Below are 24,523 nucleotides of genomic sequence, written 5' to 3' on the forward strand. Positions count from 1 at the left end.
CCATTTCCTGTCTCTCGAGGCCAGCTCTCGTGAGTCAGGGGGGGGGGGGGGGGGGGTTTGTTTCCGGCGCGCACCCGTGCAATGACTTCCTGTTTCTTTGTGCGACAGGGAAACAATTAATTTGAACAACTTCCTCCTTTCTGCTTTTGGCCTGGTGACAGAGCACATTTTCCCAAAGAGTAAGTGACGTCAGATATCTGGTGTGCAGGGGGGAGTCACACAGTCAGGGGAGCGCAGGGGTCCCCGAGGGTCTCCCCTGGTAAAGGCACGGCCGCGTGGTGCGCAGGGGGGAGTCACACAGTCAGGGGAGCGCAGGGGTCCCCGAGGGTCTCCCCTGGTAAAGGCACGGCCGCGTGGTGTGCAGGGGGGAGTCACACAGTCAGGGGAGCGCAGGGGTCCCCGAGTGTCTCCCCTGGTAAAGGCACGGCCGCGTGGTGTGCAGGGGGGAGTCACACAGTCAGGGGAGCGCAGGGGTCCCCGAGGGTCTCCCCTGGTAAAGGCACGACCGCGTGGTGTGCAGGGGGGAGTCACACAGTCAGGGGAGCGCAGGGGTCCCCGAGTGTCTCCCCTGGTAAAGGCACGGCCGCGTGGTGTGCAGGGAGGGTCACACAGTCAGGGGAGCGCAGGGGTCCCCGAGGGTCTCCCCTGGTAAAGGCACGGCCGCGTGGTGTGCAGGGGGGAGTCACACAGTCAGGGGAGCGCAGGTTCCAATGCAAGCTTCATATTGAAATACAGTGTAGTTTACAGTCAGTGCAAATAATAATACTACTAGAATACAATATGAACTAGGATGCAGCAAGTTAGGATTACAGCAAGTTATATCTACAGTGACATGTTAGAAGTGCAATAGTGCAAGGATAGCGCATCAGCTGAGGATCCAGTAACGTGGTGCTGAGGTCAGGCGAGTCCAGTGCAGAGCAGGAGGGGCAGATCAGGAGATCAGTCGGAATAGTATATTGAGACACACAGTGAGACTGCTTTAGATCACAAAAGGACAGTGGAGGTCTGCGCCACAGTACATAGGAGCTGGCCTGGGGCATTGTGAAACAGCCCACTGTGTTTCTCAATCCCTTCCCCGAGGGTCGCAGTCAGGGAATAGTTTGCAAGGAGCGTGTTCTGTATTGCTAAATCAGCTCCACAAACATTGACACAGAGTCTGGGAGCTGCAGACACGGGGATCTGCAGGAATAACAGAATTTTTATTTTTTTTCAATGGAATGGTGTTTAACCCACTCGGGCAAAGTGGAGCACAGCGAAAGCACGGTTAATCCCCAGGCAGGCACAAACTAATCATTGTGGTGAAGTGCAGTCAAAATAGGAATTAGCTTCCGATGTCATTTTCATTGTTAGACTCTTTTATCCAAAGCGATTTACAGAGACTAGGGGGGTGAACTCTGCATCATCAACAACTGCTGCTGCTGCTGCAGAGTCACTTCCAATAGGAGCTCGTTTGTTTTGCGTCTCATCCGAAGGACGGAGCACAAGGAGGTTCAGTGACTTGCTCAGGGTCACACACACACAGGGAGTCAGTGGCTGAGCCGGGATTTGAACCTCCTGGTAGCAGAGACCCCTTTCTCTAACCACAGAGCCACCAAACCTTATCCAGGGTGACTTACAATTGTTACAAGATACCACATTATTTTTACATACAATTACCCATTTATACAGTTGGGTTTTTTACTGGAGCAATCTAGGTAAAGTACCTTGCTCAAGGGTACAGCAGCAGTGTCCCCCCACCTGGGATTGAACCCACGACCCTCCGGTCAAGAGTCCAGAGCCCTAACCACTACTCCACAGGTTCCTCCGCACCAACAGCCTCTTCAAGGGGGGGGGGGGGGGTTGGAGGAGAAGAAAACGAGGGTCATTTTTTATAAGGGAGCTAGTTGGTTCTGAGGCCCCTGCTTGACTTTTGAAATCTCCTTTCTTCTCGCTGTACTGTGAGGAGGCGCCTGTTGCTAGGTTACTTAATCAGAGATGCAGAGGAAAATGTTCACCTTTATTATCCTCTTTCAATATCCCTTGAAAAGGACCGAGCAAGAACCGTGACAGGGAGCGGAGGTGGACTATCAGGAGCTCAATGATAACCTGACAAAGTCAACATCGAACACAAAAGAAGCGTGGAGGCGACAGATACGATCTGCACGGCACGGATTACAGGAGCCAGGAGTAATAACGTGCATTTCCCCTCCATCAGTGGGGTGGTAATCAGGGTGATATTAACTCAAGCGATATGAAGCTGACCTTGGACAGCCTGGCCAGTAGGGTGCGCTGTGAGGAGAAACAGTCCTTGCCGGTTTCGCCTCCCTAACCCAGCGCCGGAGACAATGCGAAGATCGACACAGCCAGGAAGCTGCGCTCCCCTGATTGTGTGACTCCCCGCTGTGCACCACGCGGTCGTGCCTTTACCAGGGGAGACCCTCGGGGACCCCTGCGCTCCCCTGACTGTGTGACTCCCCCCTGCGCACCACGCGGCCGTGCCTTTACCAGGGGAGACCCTCGGGGACCCCTGCGCTCCCCTGACTGTGTGACTCCCCCCTGCGCACCACGCGGCCGTGCCTTTACCAGGGGAGACCCTCGGGGACCCCTGCGCTCCCCTGACTGTGTGACTCCCCCCTGCACACCACGCGGCCGTGCCTTTACCAGGGGAGACCCTCGGGGACCCCTGCGCTCCCCTGACTGTGTGACTCCCCCTGCGCACCACGCGGCCGTGCCTTTACCAGAGGAGACCCTCGGGGACCCCTGCGCTCCCCTGACTGTGTGACTCCCCCTGCGCACCACGCGGCCGTGCCTTTACCAGGGGAGACCCTCGGGGACCCCTGCGCTCCCCTGACTGTGTGACTCCCCCCTGCACATCACGCGGCCGTGCCTTTACCAGGGGAGACCCTCGGGGACCCCTGCGCTCCCCTGACTGTGTGACTCCCCCCTGCACACCACGCGGCCGTGCCTTTACCAGGGGAGACCCTCGGGGACCCCTGCGCTCCCCTGACTGTGTGACTCCCCCCTGCGCACCACGCGGCCGTGCCTTTACCAGGGGAGACCCTCGGGGACCCCTGCGCTCCCCTGACTGTGTGACTCCCCCCTGCGCACCACGCGGCCGTGCCTTTACCAGGGGAGACCCTCGGGGACCCCTGCTCTCCCCTGACTGTGTGACTCCCCCCTGCGCACCACGCGGCCGTGCCTTTACCAGGGGAGACCCTCGGGGACCCCTGCGCTCCCCTGACTGTGTGACTCCCCCCTGCGCACCACGCGGCCGTGCCTTTACCAGGGGAGACCCTCGGGGACCCCTGCGCTCCCCTGACTGTGTGACTCCCCCCTGCACACCACGCGGCCGTGCCTTTACCAGGGGAGACCCTCGGGGACCCCTGCGCTCCCCTGACTGCGTGACTCCCCCCTGCACACCACGCGGCCGTGCCTTTACCAGGGGAGACCCTCGGTGAAAATCTCTTCGGAATTCAACTGCGTGACCTCACAATGGGCCGCCTATGTCATCCACTTAAAGGTATTCTCTGTTCAATGAAAATCACAATGGACTAAATAAAGGCTGGTCAGGTACAGAAATCAAATACAGCTGGGTTATAACTTGTGTACAAACTAAAGCAGTGTAGAATTATGTCGCTATTTATAGGACTGGAAGCATCGGTACAAAACACAGGTCACATCAGAGCGTATACGTCCTGCTACGCAAACCATTGCAGTCCTTATAGCCCTACAGTATGTCACTTTAAATATTTAGTTTGTGGTTTCCACATTTTGAGTGAAGCCAATCTGGCACGCTGTAACCAGACTTCCTGTGCAGCAGTTATTAGGACCCCCCTGGAAACAAACACCACGAACAACGAAATCAACACTCAAGCAAACCAGCTGGTTTCAAACATCAGACTTTCTTTAATGGCTGAACAACAGAAGCATTCCATGTTTACAGCAAGCGTTTTTCTTAACTTTACAGCATTATAGAAACATTGTGTTTATTATTATTATTATTATTATTAACCTTTCCGAATATAATAAAGCCACAGGGATGGGACTCCTATTGCATAGCAGTTTCACCCATTCCAGGTTTTACTACCAGCTTGCCACAGTGTAGAGGTAACAAGCTCAGGTGAGTCTTATTAAACTCCTAGTAAAACCAGGAATGGATCACACTGCTGTGCAACGGGAGTCTTATTTCCATCCCTAAGAGGAGGAGATTAAAAAGGTTTTCTCTTTGTGTTTGAGTTTTCGTACCGCGAGAGTGAACAACGCCCCCTGTCTATCAAAGCTGTACACTGCAGGGTGACACCTGGCCTGTATTTCTGAGGATTTCACACTCTAGTAAATTGGCTGGGTAAAGAGGCGTGTATTTGAATCAGAAATGTTATAATACATCCCTAGTTAACTGGCACTTCCTTATACATTGTCTGCTTTAACATAATACGTTTTTTTTTTTTTTTTTTTTTTTTTTTTTTTTTAAATAAAGGTAACAGAATCCATAACCACTCAAAATAATTACAAACAACATGACACAGTAAGAGAAATGAAAAATACTGAACTGCGACACTGGCATATGAAGTATCCAGTAATTTCGCTTTTATTTTCAAACAAAAACGACGAAAACAACGAAACAGACCCATAACAGAAGATACTGTTAGAGGAACCACTTTGAAATAACGGTCGCAAATTCATCTTAAAACATGTTGAAGAGAATTGCTCTGAATATATATTATATTTGTACAGCTCTGGCAGGAAGTTTTGCATCACCCTATAGATATTAACTGATTTTGCTTCCTGAAGTCGAATGAAACCTGCTGAATAATGTTAACATATTGAATCACACACCGCTTTGTAGTTTTCCACATACTGAATGAAAAAAACTGACAAATTGAAAAAATTTGACATTTCAAAATCTAACATGAAATGCTACTGTACTATTATTATGGCTTCCGGTATAGTCTTTTTGCAATATCGTTTTGTAGTTTCTTTGATTATATGATGTTAAATAAGATCTAAAATTATGTTTAGTTTAGTTAAAATTAGTTTTTTTTTTTAATGATGTCTCAATCCTAAAATTCTAGGTGATATTAAACATTTGGCCAGAGCTGTGTGTGAATTTATTACAGTACCATTCCACCCCCCTCACCCCCACAAGATAAACATACTTTTTTTTTTTTAAAACATACATATATTTACACAAGGAAACATTTACACAAACAAAACAAACAAACAAAAATGTTCAAAAGAGCACAACACGGTTTTATGACACTTTCGATTTAAGATCAGCCTGCTTCCAAGATTTCATTTAGAGTGTTTTACAACACTGGAAAAACCGCCCTACGCCCTAAATCAACCGTTGACAACATTTTATAATCTTAAAACAGAGGCCAGAGTTTGAAAACTAAGATTATTCCAAATCAAACACCCAGGCCGACGACTGAGGCCTTCTCTTGAGGGCCTTACAAAAAAGCCTGCTGTTAAATTTACAAAACCATTCATTATTCTGGCCTCTTATTCTTGGAGTTTGATCATCACAAACAGCAGCACTGTAACCATGGCAGCAACTAGGACTCTGCTACGATGAACAGTTATTTCCGCCTGGATACCGATGATTCCGATTTTTGTGATTGGCTCCCTGGTAGCCCCGCCCCCCTCCTAAGATCAACATAACCTCCAGTTGATTTATTAGGTTTTTTTAAGAGTTTCTCAGCCAAGTAGAGAAGGACGTTTAAGATTTAAATGCCGTGATTCAACGAAAAGCCACAAAGTGAGCAGAAAAAAGGCTTTTTTTTTGAGAACATTGCAAAAGTATTTTACAATAAGGCAAGCCAGCTACAAGTTTTGACTGAACCCAGTTATGTCTGAAAAAAAAATGTCTTCGTTTTTTAATGGGATACAAAAACCCAACAGAGAAATACTGAAAGAAACCTAATAAATTCAATGTCACGCGTTTCGACGAGAAGTCTCTCTCAATGTCTTCCGCCACTGAATTTGATAACTTTTTTTCAGTATTTTTGAACTAGCTCGATTGACTGTTTAGGAGTATTTAAACGCAAAGCTGTTTCGTGTTTTAATCCACAACAAACAAAGTGAAACACGGGTTACAAACACGTTGCTTTGGGTTAAAATACAAGTTCTTAAGTATTGAGATTTTCCCAATACAATTTCATTAAGCAGACAACAAACTTGATTGTTTTACAAGTGTATTAATTATGACGCCATAAAACTTACAACCCTGCATCTGCGCGGTGTAGGAATTGTCAGAAGCGATACCAAAATGTAGATTGCTATTTACTTCATACATTTTTGTTTTTGTATCCCTCTTTACGACGTTTGCAGCCACCATCCTGCGTGCTTCTCGTTTCGGTTACTCAAATATCTCAAGTCTGTGTTGCTTTGACTAGGAGTTCTGAAGCTCCTTTTCAGTTCTGGAGTCGGTGTCAGTCAGATAAGAGAATCGCCTTCCCCATTCTGATCTAGTGTTTAGATCATTCAAATAGACCCTGTTAGACTTTCAACAGAATCTGGATTGCAGTGTGCATGGCGCTGGGAGCTCCCACGATTTGTATTTGCATAAGAAAGGCTCTCGATCTAGAATTAAGCAGACAGACAGACAGACAGGCAGACAGACAGACAGGCACTTGGTGTATTCTTGTGTGTTAGTGGATGTGCATAGGCATTTAAACAGGATGCAGACTGGTGAATTAGCAAGAAGCACAAAAACGGACACCATTTCTTTCAGGTGAGGGGGGTGAGGGAGGGAGGGAGCAGTTCAGTCTCCGTGCCTCAAGCCTGCCCTAGACTGGAGGGAGCCCCCTTTCTCTTCTGCGGGTGAGGAAGGGAGCAGTTCAGTCTCCGTGCCTCAAGCCTGCCCTGGACTGGAGGGGGCCCCCTTTCTCTTCTGGGGGTGAGGAAGGGAGCAGTTCAGTCTCCGTGCCTCAAGCCTGCCCTGGACTGGAGGGAGCCCCCTTTCTCTTAGGGAGGGAGGGAGGGAGGGAGGGAGCAGTTTAGTCTCCATGCCTCAAGCCTGCCCTGGACTGGAGGGAGCACCCTTTCTCTTAGGGAAGGAGGGAGCAGTTCAGACTCCGTGCCTCAAGCCTACCCTGGACTGGAGGGAGCACCCTTTCTCTTAGGGAAGGAGGGAGCAGTTCAGACTCCGTGCCTCAAGCCTACCCTGGACTGGAGGGAGCACCCTTTCTCTTAGGGAAGGAGGGAGCAGTTCAGACTCCGTGCCTCAAGCCTGCCCTGGACTGGAGGGAGCACCCTTTCTCTTAGGGAAGGAGGGAGGGAGGGAGCAGTTCAGTCTCCGTGCCTCAAGCCTGCCCTGGACTGGAGGGAGCACCCTTTCTCTTAGGGAAGGAGGGAGGGAGGGAGCAGTTCAGTCTCCGTGCCTCAAGCCTGCCCTGGACTGGAGGGAGCACCCTTTCTCTTAGGAGGGTGAGGGAGGGAGCAGTTCAGTCTCCGTGCCTCAAGCCTGCCCTGGACTGGAGGGAGCACCCCTTTCTCTTAGGGGGGTGAGGGAGCTGAAATTCAGAATATTTTTGTGCTTCTTGCTAAAGGCGAAGGCTTACAAATCAGACATTAAGAAGCAGGTGAGGTTTTCATTGTGTTTTAGAAGCGGATCTGTGTTCTACCCTCTTTCCCCTCTCCGATAAGCAGCTAAACGTCCTCCCTGACCCTCAAACCCGCACAGTAACTCTTCTCCAAATGCACAGCCCCTCGCTGCGATACTCTTAGCATTGCCAGGCCTTTATCAGCATGCAGGTCTTCCACACTCCTACTGTTGAAACCGACCAAAATCACGACAAAACAGGTATTTTAAAACCCCAACTGCAAAACGCATTTATTTTGGCACTTTCACGTCTAAATCTGTATCTAAATGTATTTATTTGAATGTGCCAAAAATACATTTTATATTATTTTTTTTCAAAATATGTTGCAATCTTTGGCACAATTTTTAAATGCTTTTTATTCAGCATATAAATAAGCACAGGGGTCTATCGGAAGAGAATTTTGAAGCAACAAATATATTTCAACGGAACTACCACAGGGAGGGATTTTTCCTATTGGTTTTGTAAGGCGATTGTCAGTTTTAAACAGTCTCTCATGTTAATATTTGTTACATCTCAGCAGAGCCAAGTCCTGCAATCACACTGCTGTGGTAGCTCCATTAAAACTCTTGCCAGAAGTTTTGCATCCCCCTCTATACAGAATGAAGTGACTCTGCTTCATAAAGTCGAATGAAACCTGAACATGAAATACTACCGCTATGGCTTCCGGTAGACTTTTCTGTAGCTTCTTTGTTTACTGTATTCTCTTAACTGTATTATCACTTGTACTGTGATTCTTGAAATGTATTTTTGTTTACGACTGTAAGTCGCCCTGGATAAGGACGTCTGCTAAGAAATTAATAATAATAAACGATCTGAATTCTAGGTGATGCAAAAACTTTTGGCCAGAGCTGTTGGTGCAGCTCTAGACCCAGCGCCCGATGGCTTATCCGAGCCTCTGTACAGATTATCAGAAAGGGAGACCTGGATGGCATTTGGGATGGCAGTGGTAAGATTGATGGATATATAGAGCCTTTTCCAAAGCATGCTACAGCGGTCAGACTGCTCCCCAGTGTAAGAGGATACTGGATCATCTCCAGCCAAATGAATCCGAGCCAATGACAGGGGTGTTGCAGCGTCTGCGAGGAGGGAAAGCTCTGGAACGTTCTGGAAAGTCTTAGAATGTTCTAGAACCCAGAGACTTGGCTTGAGGCACAGCATGTAGTAAATAAAGGCTTTTCTTCTTCAGTTTGGATTATTTTAGTTTTTAAATACTTAAGGCGGATATTTCTTCGCAAAGAAATGTCCAAGGTTTTGTATTTTTATATATATATATATATATATATATATATATAGATATATAGATAGATTTAATTTGCAAAAAAAAAAATAAAAGACCAATTTCTCAAACTACAAAAAAAAAATAGCTACAATTGTAAAAGTAAGAGGCACTTTTTTTGAGAATTTTGTTTTGTCAAAGTAGCTCCAGTGCTTCGGTCATCTTTGACTCATTTTTAAAAAAAAAAAATTCCTGGCAAAAGAATTTTGAAAGAAAAAAAAAAAAAAAAATCTAAATAAATATAGTTCTCACTCACCCCCCGCCCCCGCCCCCCAATCTGATTGGCTCTCCTTTTACACGGCTGTTCCGATTGGCCGAGAGTCCTCGTCAGGCGTTCTGAAGGGTCTTCCTATTGGTTGAACGGTTTTTCCACTCCGCCAACTTACCAAAAACAAAGATTTTTAAAAAAGTAAGAGACACTGCTGATTGGGTGACCAGGACCTCGAATGAGCATCCAATGATGTTAGAGCACGCAGCCCCTTGCCAGTGTTGCTATTGGCCGGTGCAGCTGGGGAGGCGGGGCTGAAGTAAAGGCTGCTCCTCAAATCCTGCAGGTATCCCAGAATCCTTTGAGGGAAAATGTCAACATTCTGTAAGAAGACAAAAAAGTATAAATTTTAGTTCCAGATTACAGAGGATGTCAAATATCATTTTAATTCCTCGCTCTTTCTTTCCCACTACAGTTTCATAGTGTTTCCAGATCATTCTGAGTTTTAATGTTGAGTTCTCGTTTTTCTCCAGATCTACTTTTGTTTTGTGCATGTCTGGAGAATTCTAACTGCCGGACACCGGACAGCCTTTCTGATTCTATTCAAAGCACGCGACAGTGCCAGCTCTGCCAGTCCCAGCTCGTTTAGTCTCAAACTCTCTTTCACTGAAGATCCTATACGATATCCAAATGTATTAAAAACCCCTCACTGCTTCTGGAGTTTCGGTTTGCTGTGCGTTTGAAATCAAACCGCTGGAACGGAAAATCTTGCAGAATTATTATTTAATTTATGACTTTAATAGGAAATATAGCACTCTGCCTTTTAATGCACTTATCTGCTCCCTATTTTACTGTGTTTAATTCTGCACTGAACCCAATCTGTAGTATCTTGTATTTCACTTGCACTCGTATCTAACTCTGATGTAACTATCAACACTGTTATCTGCTCTTGAGCTGCCCCCAGATCAAATCGTACTGTGTTTTGTATTTGCTCTTATTAGGACTGAAGTCGTTGTATTTTGTAACTTTGCTCTTAATTGTACTGTAATTCATGATATGTATTTTTTGTATAGAACTGTAAGTCACCCTGGGTAAGGGCGTCTGCTAAGAAATAAATAATAATAATAATAATAATAATAATAATAATAATAATAATAGGACACACATGCAATTCATTTCAAATAGAAAACGAACACACATGGTAACATGCACAAGGCTTTTTAAAAGTTGTTTCAGATGCCTAATTAAAGCAGAACGCGGTCTCACATTTTCACACACGAGTGCCTGTTGTTTCTGTATCACTGATTACTGAGCGGAAATTATGATTCTCACACCCAGAGGTTTTCGTGCAGGCGGGCATATAAAGGAGATCAGTGACACATCTTGAGTTGTTTTAATACATTTGCTGCTGTATCACTACAGTGTTGTAACATTTTTTATCCTGCTGGAATTTGTTCATTTGTGGTGTTGTTGTGCACTTCAGTAATCAGATAGAAAGGGACACTGCAGCCCTGTTTAGACCGGCAGAGAGAACGAGAGCCGTGTTTACAGAGACAGAGTCGGCACGGCGATGAACATACACCCACGATGCACTTCACCTTCAAGGGGTCTAGACGGTTTCCTGTTTTTTAAAATCTCCAAGGCGACCTTCTTTTAATACACTTCCACAGCTATAATCCTAAAGAAACGCTCTGTACCAGACTCAGGGTTAACAAACAAGCCAGCGCTCTCCTGGGGAGATATCACACACACACTGAGACACACACACACTCACACACACACACACACACACACATACTCTGTACCAGACTCAGGGTTAACAAACAAGCCAGCGCTCTCCTGGGGAGATATCACACACACACAGACACACACACACACACACAAACTGACACACACACTGAGACACACACACAGACTGATACTGACACATACACACACACACACACACACACTGACACACACTCTCTGTACCAGACTCAGGGTTAACAAACAAGCCAGCGCTTTCCTGGGGAGATATCACACACACTGACACACACACACACACACACACCGAGACACACACACTGATACACACACACACTGATACTGACACACTGACACACACACACACTGACACACACACTGATACACACACACACACACACTGATACGGACACACTGACACACACACACACTGATACGGACACACACACACACACACTGATACACACTGACACTGACACACACACAGACTAACACACACACACACTGACTGATACACAAACACACACACTGATACTGACACACACACTGATACTGACACACTGACACACACACACACTCCAGGGCAGACAGACAGACAGACAGACAGACAGACAGACAGCTCCAGATTCTGACACTCTCGAGAAGGTTCTTAGCCAGTTTCTAGACTCCCTCCCCCCTAACCGCATGCAAACTACATCGTGTCATTCCCCTCACAAGATCTCATTATATGCATTTGAAATGAAGCAGCGATTGTCCGACTGCTGGAGCTCATTGTCAGCAACTGACGAAAAGCGATTAACACATTACACAGCTATTTCTATTAAAGGAGAGACACCCCGGGGTCTCCTCCTGGTATTGAACCATCACAGTAGCACCTGTATTGATGCGGCTCCTGCTGGCTTCAGGGAAAGAGATTAGTATTTATTTGAACGCTACAGCTCTGGATAAAACTTTTAGCATCACCTAGACTTTTAGGATTGAGACAGAATTAATTAAAAACTATATGAACTTAATTTAGATCTTTTATTTAACATCATGTATTCAAAGAAACTACAAAACGATCTCGCAGAAGATGCCAGTTTTTTTTCACCGTTAAGTACATGGAAAACTACAAAGCATGTGTGCAATTTGATATGCAGTTTCGAAGGATCAGCATTTAAATATTTACTGTGGAATTTGTTTCAATGGATCTGCCAAAGGATGGATATTTAAATGAGCTGGCATGACGCACTGAAAACGTTTGTCATTCAATTTTCTTTCAGTGGAATAAATGCATATTCTACAGACAAAAAAAAGAGACAAAATAGCAATGACCAATTGCAGCCTTTTAGGAGCTAACTGTTGCCAAGCGGAGTTTCGCAAGAGGGGAGGGCATCGGGCAGGGGGCCTGGGACCAATGGTACAGCCAGGGAGGGGAGAGGGGAGGTAATTTCAGAAGCAGTAATGGGACACAGTGTCCTGAGTCAAAATATTAGCCAAGTGGAACTTGGGGTTGAGAGAGAGAGAGAGAGAGCTACCCAGAACTGTGAAAGAAAATTAATAAACTACAGTGAGAAACGTTTCCACCAGTAGCCTTTTTGCAATCAGAATTTGATATTTCCACTTATTATTGTGAGCGTGTGTCTCTCAGCGTGTCTGTGTGAGTGCCTGTGTGTGTCTCAGTGTGTGTCTGTATCTCAGTGTGTGTGTATGTCTCAGCTTATGTCTCAGTGCGTGTCTGTACTCAGTGTGTGCATGTCTCTGTGTCTCAGTGTGTGTGTGTCTCAGTGTCTCCGTGCTCGTGTCTCAGTGTGTCTGTGTCAGTGTCTGTGCTCATGTGTAATGTTAGCTGCTGTAGTGACTCTAAGTGTCCTGTGCAGCAATTCAGAGGCACCGTACAAGGCATGAGACTATTGATATATGAGCACCTCGTGCTGGCATTGGATTTCATACAGAATCTCTGCACCTTCATTAAAATACCAGCAGTGCAGAGTAGTGGTTAGGGCTCTGGACTCCTGACCGGAGGGTCGTGGGTTCAATCCCAGGTGGGGGGGACACTGCTGCTGTACCCTTGAGCAAGGTGCTTTACCTAGATTGCTCCAGTAAAAACCCAACTGTATAAATGGGGAATTGTATGTAAAAATAATGTGATGTCTTGTAACAATTGTAAGTTGCCCTGGATAAGGGTGTCTGCTAAGAAATAAATAATAATAATAAAAATAATAATATACCGAGCCAGGACTTCAGAGCAACAACCATAGCAAGAAAACCAACTGAAATCACAGCTGATAAACACTGCAAATATGAAGTTACTATCTCACATGGTTTCTTAGATATGTCTAGCAGTATAGGAAAGAGAACTCCACTCTCCACACTGCAGAGCGCTCTAGCAGTACAGGAAAGAGAACTCCACTCTCCACACTGCAGAGCGCTCTAGCAGTACAGGAAAGAGAACTCCACTCTCCACACTGCAGAGCGCTCTAGCAGTACAGGAAAGAGAACTCCACTCTCCACACTGCAGAGCGCTCTAGCAGTACAGGAAAGAGAACTCCACTCTCCACACTGCAGAGCGCTCTAGCAGTACAGGAAAGAGAACTCCACTCGCCACACTGCAGAGCGCTCTAGCAGTACAGGAAAGAGAACTCCACTCTCCACACTGCAGAGCGCTCTAGCAGTACAGGAAAGAGAACTCCACTCTCCACACTGCAGAGTGCTCTAGCAGTACAGGAAAGAGAACTCCACTCTCCACACTGCAGAGCGCTCTAGCAGCACAGGAAAGAGAACTCCACTCTCCACACTGCAGAGCGCTCTAGCAGTATAGGAAAGAGAACTCCACTCTCCACACTGCAGAGCGCTCTAGCAGTATAGGAAAGAGAACTCCACTCTCCACACTGCAGAGCGCTCTAGCAGTATAGGAAAGAGAACTCCACTCTCCACACTGCAGAGCGCTCTAGCAGTGTAGGAAAGAGAACTCCACTCTCCACACTGCAGAGCGCTCTAGCAGTACAGGAAAGAGAACTCCACTCTCCACACTGCAGAGTGCTCTAGCAGTACAGGAAAGAGAACTGCACTCTCTGTCAATTAGATGAATAAATAATGGATCTGAGAAAAAAAGCACAAAACTGAATTTACAGGACAAGAAAAAAATATAGATGCATCCAATTAACTCTGGTTAAATTAGACTGTTTGCTTGAAAAGATCCAGTTAATACAGCATTTCTGTCTATCCAGTTTTCACATGTAATTGAATGGCCTGTGTGTGGGGAGGTGGGTAAGCAAACAGGGACCGTTGATTTCAGACCGAGGACAATCCTCTTTCAACACCGACTCACACTCCTCAAGAACACAATTCAGCTCTGGACAAAGGTTTTACATCCCCCTCTATATAGAATGAACTAATTCTGCTTCATAAAGTCCAATGAAACCTGCTGGATAATGTTCCGTTAACATATTGAATTACACACCGCTTTGTAGTTTTCCACATACTTCACGAAAAAACGTACACATTTTAAAAAGTGACATCTCTAAATAGAACATGTAATACTACTGGCTTCCGGTAGACTTTTGCAAGATCATTGTCTTTGATAACATGACGTTAAATAAAATATTTAAAATTATGTTCATATATATATTTTAAATTAATGTCTCAATCCTAAAATTCTAGGCGATGCAACACTTTTGCCACAGCTGTAGAACCGTTCTAGAACAGTCTAGAACTCAAGTCAAAATATCCTCAACCCCATATCTTTTCAATGACACCTCCCCCCAATACAACTATCTTTCACCTCAAATGTGCCCCCCTCCCCACTCCCTTCCTCCTTGTCCCCTCATCCCTCCTTCCCCTCCCTGGGCGCAGGGCAGAGTGAAAGGCTCGCTCTGGAAATAGACAATGTGTGTGAGAGTGAACACAAAGCCACCTTGCCCAGCACACCGCGGTGGTGATGTGCTGGCACAGTGCCCGTGTCCTCGGCTCACCCCCAGCCCCTCCTCCTCTCCGCTCCCCTCCCCTGACAGCTCAGTCTGCCTGGAGACACAGGGAGGCCTGGCCGGGGCACTGTGTGAAAGATTACCACCGTCACAGAGCGAGCGAGAGGGGAGGAGAGAGCAGAACCATGGAACACTGTTCTGCAATGTGGAAACACACACACAGTGTACACACACGCAGAAACACACACACACACAGTGTACACACACGCAGAAACACACACACAGAGAAACACACACACACACACAGAAACACACACTGTACACACACACACACACACACAGTCAGAGACACACACAGACAGACAGAAATACACACACTTCTAAAACCATTTTCTATTAATGTTCTCGAACATCATTTACATGTCAATGGATCGGAACCGCGACTGGACTTCCTGAATCACGCGGCCCGCAGGTCCGGGGCAGCTCGCTTCAGAGTGACGCTTTGATTTGAGAAATCACTGCTACCCCCCCGGACGCACAAGGCAAGCATTCACAGAAACACTAAAATCAGCAGGGAGTAATAGCACAGGCTTTTTAAAAAAAAGACATTCTTCCATTAGCCTAGCAGCTCTCTGAAAGCTCTCCTTCTCCAGTGACTGCTTCACTGCCTCTTAACTCTTTAGCAGTCCTTTGCAGATCTCACAGCTGTTAGTGAATGCAGTCCACCTCGAAAAAATTTTCCATTAAAAAAAAAAAAAAAAAAAAATGTTAACCATTTAGCCCATCAGAGCTGGTCCGGTTCCGAGCAGCTGATTGATCTCAGAACTTTGTCAAGTCGGGTCTTGAAGGATCCCAGTGATTCTGCATCAGCAGCACGGCTGGGTAACCCATTCCATCCCCTCACCTCACCGCTCTCTGTGTGAAGAAGCGTTTCCTTCCCTCTGTCCTAAGTCTTTCCAGCTGCGGTCCTCTGATCCTGGTTTCTGCGTCTTAAATATTGACTAGGTTTTCCTTTTAAGATTTTAAAGACATCAATCAAGTCCTATCTAATTTGTCTTCGTTCCAGGCTCAGTAGAGTGAGTTCTTTCCTCATTTCTCTCTCCTGTGAGCCCTGGGACGAGTCTGGCTGCCCTTCGCTGGACTCTCATCACACCCTCATCAGAACCGCCTTGGACTGAACCTCTTGCCTATAGAACCTGTTCTGTTTGTCTTTTCAATGCTTCAGTGAGGATTACAACACTGCGGTCTCTCTCTCTTGGCGGGCCTGTTCTAGTTCAGGGCTTGTAACCAGAAGGTCACGGGTTCAAATCCCACCTCTGCCATTGACTGCCTCGCTGTGTGTGACCCTGAGCAAGTCGCTTCACCTCCTTGTGCTCCGTCCTGCGGATGAGATGTTAAATCAACGTCCTATTGGAAGTGACTCTGCATATAATGCACAGTTCACAGCCTGCCTCTGTAAAGCGCTTTGTGACGGTGGAACACTATGAAAGGCGCTATATAAAGAAAAATAAAGATATTATTTTTATTGTATTTAGTGCAAACTGTAGCATGTACAGCACAGTCTTTTAGGGATTACAAAAATAATAAAGCCAAGGGACGTCCTTTTTGTCGAAACACAAAAGCACATTTTATTAAAGGGCTGTTTCCTCCAGTCCTGTAATTAGTGGGAAGTCATTCTGGTAATTGGCTAAAGACAGACAAAGCCCCATTCAGTGTGGGAATGCGCGGCGTGGAAACATGCCAACGAGAGAGAGAGACTCTCAATCTTCATTCAGAAAACATGATTCGTTTAGAAGAGACAAACTCGCCGTGCTGTGCAGCTGTCCCCTTACCTTTCTATGGGGTCCAGCGCTTAAAGAAAAGGGGCTTGAACCCAGGAGGTTCAAATCCCGGCTCGGCCACTGACTCCCTGTGTGTGTGTGTGTGTGTGACCCTGAGCAAGTCACTGAACCTCCTTGTGCTCCGTCCTTCGGATGAGACGTAAAACAAACGAGTTCCTATTGGAAGTGACTCTGCAGCAGCAGCAGCAGTTGTTGATGAAGCAGAGTTCACCCCCTAGTCTAAGTCGCTTGGGATAATAATCAATAATTCTCACACTCAGAGGTTTTCATGCAGGTAGGTATATAAAGGATATAAATGACAAATCCTGTGTGTGTCATATTTATATAAATATATATAAAACAAAAATAAACTTTGTAATTGTGCTCTATATTCTATAGCAGGGTTTCCCCACCCTGGTCGGTTTTAATTCCAAATGAGCCCTCAATTACTTAATTAGACCCTTAATTGAATTGACCACTTGCTTAATCAGATCTTTTTATTTATTGTGTTCAGCTCTTAAACAGTTGCAGAGTTCAAGTTACTTCTAAAACGTTACCTCACCTAGAATATTGTGTTCAGTTCTGGTCACCTCGTTACAAAAAGGATATTGCTGCTCTAGAAAGAGTGCAAAGAAGAGCAACCAGAATTATCCCGGGTTTAAAAGGCATGTCGTATGCAGACAGGCTAAAAGAATTGAATCTATTCAGTCTTGAACAAAGAAGACTACACGGCGATCTGATTCAAGCATTCAAAATACTAAAAGGTATTGACAGTGTCGGCCCAAGGGTCTTTTTCGACCTGAAAAAAGAAACAAGGACCAGGGAAATGGAGATTAGATAAAGGGGCATTCAGAACAGAAAATAGGAGGCACTTTTTTACACAGAGAATTGTGAGGGTCTGGAACCAACTCCCCAGTAATGTTGTTGAAGCTGACACCCTGGGATCCTTCAAGAAGCTGCTTGATGAGATTCTGGGATCAATAAGCTACTAACAACCAAACGAGCAAGATGGGCTGAATGGGGCCTCCTCTCATTTGTAAACTTTCTTATGTTCTTATGTTACAGCCAACTTCAAATCTGCAGCTGCTTAAGAGCTGAAAACTATTTAAAAGGTCTAATTAAACAAATGATCAGTTCAATTAAGGGTCTGGTTTAGTAATTAAGAGCTCAGGAGCCCAGGACCGGGGCTGGGAAACCCTGTTCCATCGGATACAAGATGTTCTGAAATTGTGACACGTGTTTGAAGATAATCTGTTGATTCCTCTTCCTAATGTGCTAATGAATGGGACAGCACGCTCCCTCCTCGCTGTATCACACTGCAGTGACGCCTCGGCCAAAAAAAAATACAGAAAGGAACACAATCTTCTGACCGAGCCAAGACTGAGGTTTCCCTGGGGGGCGACAAAGAGAGGCGCGCGCCAGGGAGCTCTGGGAATCTCGCCCACGGCGAAAAACAACAACGAGACCCTGTTTGAATTCGTACTGTGTTTATTAAAGCTACACTTTTATTTATCTGGAAAACTATGTATCCAGCTGTGCTGGAAGCTGGTATTAAGACCCTCGGGGACCCCTGCGCTCCACTGACTGTGTGACTCCCCCCTGCACACCACGCAGCCGTGCCTTTACCAGGGGAGACCCTCGTGGACCCCTGCGCTCCTCTGACTGTGTGACTCCCCCTGCACACCACGCGGCCGTGCCTTTACCAGGGGAGACCCTCGGGGACCCCTGCGCTCCCCTGACTGTGTGACCCTCCCTGCACACCACGCGGCCGTGCCTTTACCAGGGGAGACCCTCGGGGACCCCTGCGCTCCCCTGACTGTGTGACCCTCCCTGCACACCACGCGGCCGTGCCTTTACCAGGGGAGACCCTCGGGGACCCCTGCGCTCCCCTGACTGTGTGACCCTCCCTGCACACCACGCGGCCGTGCCTTTACCAGGGGAGACCCTGGGGGACCCCTGCTCTCCCCTGACTGTGTGACTCCCCCCTGCACACCACGCGGCCGTGCCTTTACCAGGGGAGACCATCGGGGACCCCTGCGCTCCCCTGACTGTGTGACTCCCCCCTGCGCACCACGCGGCCGTGCCTTTACCAGGGGAGACCCTCGGGGACCCCTGCGCTCCCCTGACTGTGTGACTCCCCCCTGCACACCACGCGGCCGTGCCTTTACCAGGGGAGACCCTCGGGGACCCCCACAGTCCTACAGTATCTTACAGGAACACATTTTCGGACGTCCATCAAAAAGAACTGCAGAAACGCATCTAGTACAGCAGGGCGTTTTTTTTATTTTTTTTTCACACTTGGCACTGTAACAGAATATCTTTTCACTGGATCAGTGTTTCACTGGTTCAAGTTTTAGAGAACACTGTTTGTTTTATGTAATGCTTTGCTTAATTTTAAAAACGAATTACTTGCGGTTACTTTCTCGTTATTTCAAAAAATAACCCATTTCCTTCTGCCCTAAATAGGTAGTTTGAGCAGACAAAATCTAACACTTTACACAGGTGGTGCTGTAATGTCCTGTACACTGGGCAATGCTGGCAGGACCACACTATGTAACACTAATACAAAACCCTGCACAGAACTACAGCAGCTACCCAAGACAGTGAGGTCTATGTGAAGCTGTAATGCAGTGTGCTGGCATTGCCTGCTGAGTGCGTCACTCAGGGGTCATGTGACAACGTCGATGAAAACTACAGACAGCACGGAACGCTTATGAGAAGAGGAGGAGGAGGCAGGCTGGGTGTCACTCAGGGAACAGCGAGCAGCTGTTTCACTCCCAGACACTCCTGTCTGTTAATTACGATCCGTCTCACTCTCTCACACGCACACACACAGACTCGTACTCACACAGATACAGACACACACAAACAGACTCATATTCACACTCATACAGAGACTCATTCACACACACACACACACACGCAGACTCATACTCACACACACAGAGACACACACACTCACACAGAGACACACACACTCACACAGATACACACACACTCACACACACACAGACTCATATTCACACAGATACACACACACACACAGACTCAGGGAGGGGAGGAGAGGAGAGGGGAGCGGGGGAGGAGAGGAGCTGTACCCCAACACACCTGTCAGACACTAATTCATTCTGACACAAAACTCCATTCCATTTGCAGCTGTCTGCTTTGAGGAGCTTTTAACAGCACTGACTAGACATCGTCGCTTCACCTCAATAACCCTGATGAAGGCACTGGAGCCCAAACGCTGGTCTGCTTGACTCAGTCTCTTCTAGTTTCAATAACCCTGATGAAGGCACTAGAGCCCAAACGCTGGTCTGCTTGACTCAGTCTCTTCTAGTTTCAATAACCCTGATGAAGGCACTAGAGCCCAAACGCTGGTCTGCTTGACTCAGTCTCTTCTAGTTTCAATAACCCTGATGACGGCACTAGAGCCCAAACGCTGGTCTGCTTGACTCAGTCTCTTCTAGTTTCAATAACACTGATGAAGGCACTAGAGCCCAAACGCTGGTCTGCTTGACTCAGTCTCTTCTAGCTTCAGTAACTGCCTCTCCCTGCACAGTACAGTAGGATAGATTAGCACGGTTCTCAATCTAAGTGTCACTCTGAGTGGCTAGTTTCCTCCCCTCTGCCGGCTTTTTGAATGGGGAGATTATCGGACAGCGAGACTGGATTCAAAGTGCAGCTGGTGGGCACCAAGGTTGGGGGGAGGGGGAAGGAGGGGGGGTTACTTAACCCCCTGCTGCCTGGACCAGAGAGAGAGAGAGAGAGAGAGAGAGAGAGAGAGAGAGAGAGAGAGAGAGAGAGAGAGAAACACAGTGCGGACAACAAACATCTATCAAACTGAAGTTGTTTCACCGTTAATGGGAACTACCATAGTTGTAAATGTGCAGAAATGACTTTGAAACTCTTTTTAAGGTCATTTTGAGTACTTTGTCATCCACGGCGACCTCATATGAGGGACGGATTAAAAAAACCTCTTCTAGTCTTTATATATACAGTAATCCGTCACATATCCACCCTCACCGTTCATCCACCATGATCAATCTCTTCAGCAACGCTGGTTTATAATCGAACAGAGAAGATTAGTTCAGAGCGTGTAGACCCCACCACAGTTTTCCTACCCTGTGTTGTCTGTGCGCCATGCGCTGCCATTGCTGGTAGCGTCACGGGAGCTGTTCAGTGTGTTGATCTGTAATAACTCCTCCTTGCCTGCGGGGGGCGTATCTCCTTCACCCTCCGTCTCGATCTCCTGCCTGTCACTCAGCAGCGAACGCACGCACCCACACGGCAGACAGCTACCCCGTCACAAGCATTCATACCCTGTATCTTTCTGAACAAGGGATGTAGGGGAGCTCCCGAATAAAAGCTGAATCTCCAAACAAGAATTGTGTGACTATAGTCGCTGTTTACAGCTGTGTGGAATGGGATTTAAAACAGGATATCTGACTTTTTACATCAACGCCGTGACCCTGGTCCATATGCGACGGATTACTGTATAAATCCTTTCTGTGTTAAGAAACACCTCCTGACTTAAACCCTGCTGATCAGAATTGCAACAGATTGTATTTATTAAAAGTTAATAATTAATGTCGTAGCTGGTCTGCAATGTTTATGCAACGCAACTTTGATAACGTGGCCTGACTTTCCAGTGATAGGACCTCAGCTGACTGATAAATCAAAGCTGCCCAGCAACTAAATGAACTGCAGTGAAACTGGGCTTTAAACTTCATACAGGTGAGAATCACAGCGATCCATTTGCACCAGTAAAACCCAACCTCGCCTCGTTCCCAGTATCAAACTGGGTCCGGTTCCATCTGCTGTCTCCAATCCAATCTGCAACCCTGCATTACACACACAAGCCAGCCTGTGTGCATCAAGTGTTGTCTAATCGCTGTGTATTAATTAACCTCTGCTATTCCCCTGACAGTATATTCCCAGCCCTCATGTTTTACATGTTATTAGTTTTTCTGCAGTTGGAGATTCAGGTAACTTCCACCATCAGTGTGGGGATCAAGTTCTGCCACGCTGCAATGCTAACTGGGGCTGTGCACACGCACACGCACACGCACACGCACACACACACATGCACAAGCACACACGCACACGCACACACAAACGCACACACCCACACAGAGACACAGACACACACTCTCACACACAAACGCACACACACAGACCCACACAGACGCACACCCACACAGAGATACACACACACACACACAGACGCACACCCACACAGAGACACAGACACACACAGACACAGACACACACCGCGTTACTGTACCACACACACAGTCCCAGTTGAAACTGATCTCAGATCCGCTGCAGATGGAAACGTACTAGTCTCATTTCAAACCCAGTGCCAGTCAAACCTGACTGCATTTTCCAGTAACTCGGCGCTGTAATGGTTTTCAGACCAGTAATGAAAACGTGGTGACGGATTACAAATGTGAGAAAAACAAAAACAGACTGACGGGTAACGCAGAAAACCAGAAAGCGCTTCAGCAGCGAGAGTCAAGCCTCCCGCGTCACACGAACGTGCCTTTCAGATCATCTCGCTAGCACACAGGGTCACAGGAAGGAAGGAGTGGGTTCGAAGGCTGGGTCTTCAGAGAATGCTACACTGCCTCACACAGTTTAGAGGCTTGCATTAGTTTAGCAGAAACATGCAAGTGCAGCATTTTGCTTTGAAGTCTCTTCCAAACTCCCACTCAGGGCAACAGTGCTGTTATCTGTAGAGAGTGTTGCTTACCTTTCATGCTATTATTAACACAGCCCTTACAATAGACTCCCTGGCCAAAAAATTATTCTTCTGAGGCTTAAAACTGTCATTAAATCTCAGACTCACTGTCTAATGTGCTACGGGGTGTATTTGGGTGAAGTCGAAATTTTTAATTTAGTGTTACAGAGTTCATTAGACTGTATGCTAGACTGTATTGAATTAGCTGGCTCTCAGATCCCCAGTACAGCACTGAGTTCTCTATACTAGACTGTATTGAATTAGCTGGCTCTCAGATCCCCAGTACAGCACTGAGTTCTCTATACTAGACTGTATTGAATTAGCTGGCTCTCAGATCCCCAGTACAGCACTGAGTTCTCTATGCTAGACTGTATTGAATTAGCTGGCTCTCAGATCCCCAGTACAGCACTGAGTTCTCTATACTAGACTGTATTGAATTAGCTGGCTCTCAGATCCCCAGTACAGCACTGAGTTCTCTATACTAGACTGTATTGAATTAGCTGGCTCTCAGATCCCCAGTACAGCACTGAGTTCTCTATACTAGACTGTATTGAATTAGCTGGCTCTCAGATCCCCAGTACAGCACTGAGTTCTCTATACTAGACTGTATTGAATTAGCTGGCTCTCAGATCCCCACTACATCACTGAGTTCTCTACACTAGACTGTATTGAATTAGCTGGCTCTCAGATCCCCAGTACAGCACTGAGTTCTCTATACTAGACTGTATTGAATTAGCTGGCTCTCAGATCCCCAGTACAGCACTGAGTTCTCTATACTAGACTGTAGTGAATTAGCTGGCTCTCAGATCCCCAGTACAGCACTGAGTTCTCTATACTAGACTGTATTGAATTAGCTGGCTCTCAGATCCCCAGTACAGCACTGAGTTCTCTATACTAGACTGTATTGAATTAGCTGGCTCTCAGATCCCCAGTACAGCGCTGAGTTCTCTATACTAGACTGTATTGAATTAGCTGGCTCTCAGATCCCCAGTACTGCACTGAGTTCTCTATACTAGACTGTATTGAATTAGCTGGCTCTCAGATCCCCAGTACAGCACTGAGTTCTCTATACTAGACTATTGAATTAGCTGGCTCTCAGATCCCCAGTACAGCACTGAGTTCTCTATACTAGACTGTATTGAATTAGCTGGCTCTCAGATCCCCAGTACAGCACTGAGTTCTCTATACTAGACTGTATTGAATTAGCTGTCTCTCAGATCCCCAGTACAGCACTGAGTTCTCTATACTAGACTGTATTGAATTAGCTGTCTCTCAGATCCCCAGTACAGCACTGAGTTCTCTACACTAGACTGTATTGAATTAGCTGGCTCTCAGATCCCCAGTACAGCACTGAGTTCTCTATACTAGACTGTATTGAATTAGCTGGCTCTCAGATCCCCAGTACAGCACTGAGTTCTCTATACTAGACTGTATTGAATTAGCTGGCTCTCAGATCTCCAGTACAGCACTGAGTTCTCTATACTAGACTGTATTGAATTAGCTGGCTCTCAGATCCCCAGTACAGCACAGAGTTCTCTACACTAGACTGTATTGAATTAGATGGCTCTCAGATCCCCAGTACAGCACAGAGTTCTCTATACTAGACTGTATTGAATTAGCTGGCTCTCAGATCCCCAGTACAGCACTGAGTTCTCTATACTAGACTGTATTGAATTAGCTGGCTCTCAGATCCCCAGTACAGCACTGAGTTCTCTATATTAGACTGTACTGAATTAGCTGGCTCTCAGATCCCCAGTACAGCACTGAGTTCTCTACACAAGACTGTATTGAATTAGCTGGCTCTCAGATCCCCAGTACAGCACTGAGTTCTCTATACTAGACTGTATTGAATTAGCTGGCTCTCAGATCCCCAGTACAGCACTGAGTTCTCTATACTAGACTGTATTGAATTAGCTGGCTCTCAGATCTCCAGTACAGCACGGAGTTCTCTATACTAGACTGTATTGAATTAGCTGGCTCTCAGATCCCCAGTACAGCACTGAGTTCTCTATACTAGACTGTATTGAATTAGCTGGCTCTCAGATCCCCAGTACAGCACTGAGTTCTCTATACTAGACTGTACTGAATTAGCTGGCTCTCAGATCCCCAGTACAGCACTGAGTTCTCTATACTAGACTGTATTGAATTAGCTGGCTCTCAGATCTCCAGTACAGCACTGAGTTCTCTATACTAGACTGTATTGAATTAGCTGGCTCTCAGATCCCCAGTACAGCACTGAGTTCTCTAC

At 46.6% G+C, this 24,523-nt stretch overlaps 1 protein-coding gene across 1 annotated transcript in view; it reads right to left on the bottom strand.

Moving 5' to 3' along the window:
* Positions 1-3,862: 3,862 nt before the first annotated feature.
* Positions 3,863-24,523, bottom strand: part of LOC117404456 (insulin receptor substrate 1-B) — a 35,880-nt gene continuing 15,219 nt past the window's right edge. Inside the window, exon 3 of the mRNA XM_059015333.1 lies at positions 3,863-9,449. Coding sequence (XP_058871316.1) covers positions 9,442-9,449 — 8 coding nt within the window. The 3' untranslated portion in view covers positions 3,863-9,441. The remainder of the gene's footprint in view (positions 9,450-24,523) is intronic.

The sequence above is a fragment of the Acipenser ruthenus genome, chromosome 50 (assembly GCF_902713425.1).
Source record: "Acipenser ruthenus chromosome 50, fAciRut3.2 maternal haplotype, whole genome shotgun sequence".
In the NCBI taxonomy this organism is placed as follows: Eukaryota; Metazoa; Chordata; class Actinopteri; order Acipenseriformes; family Acipenseridae; genus Acipenser; species Acipenser ruthenus.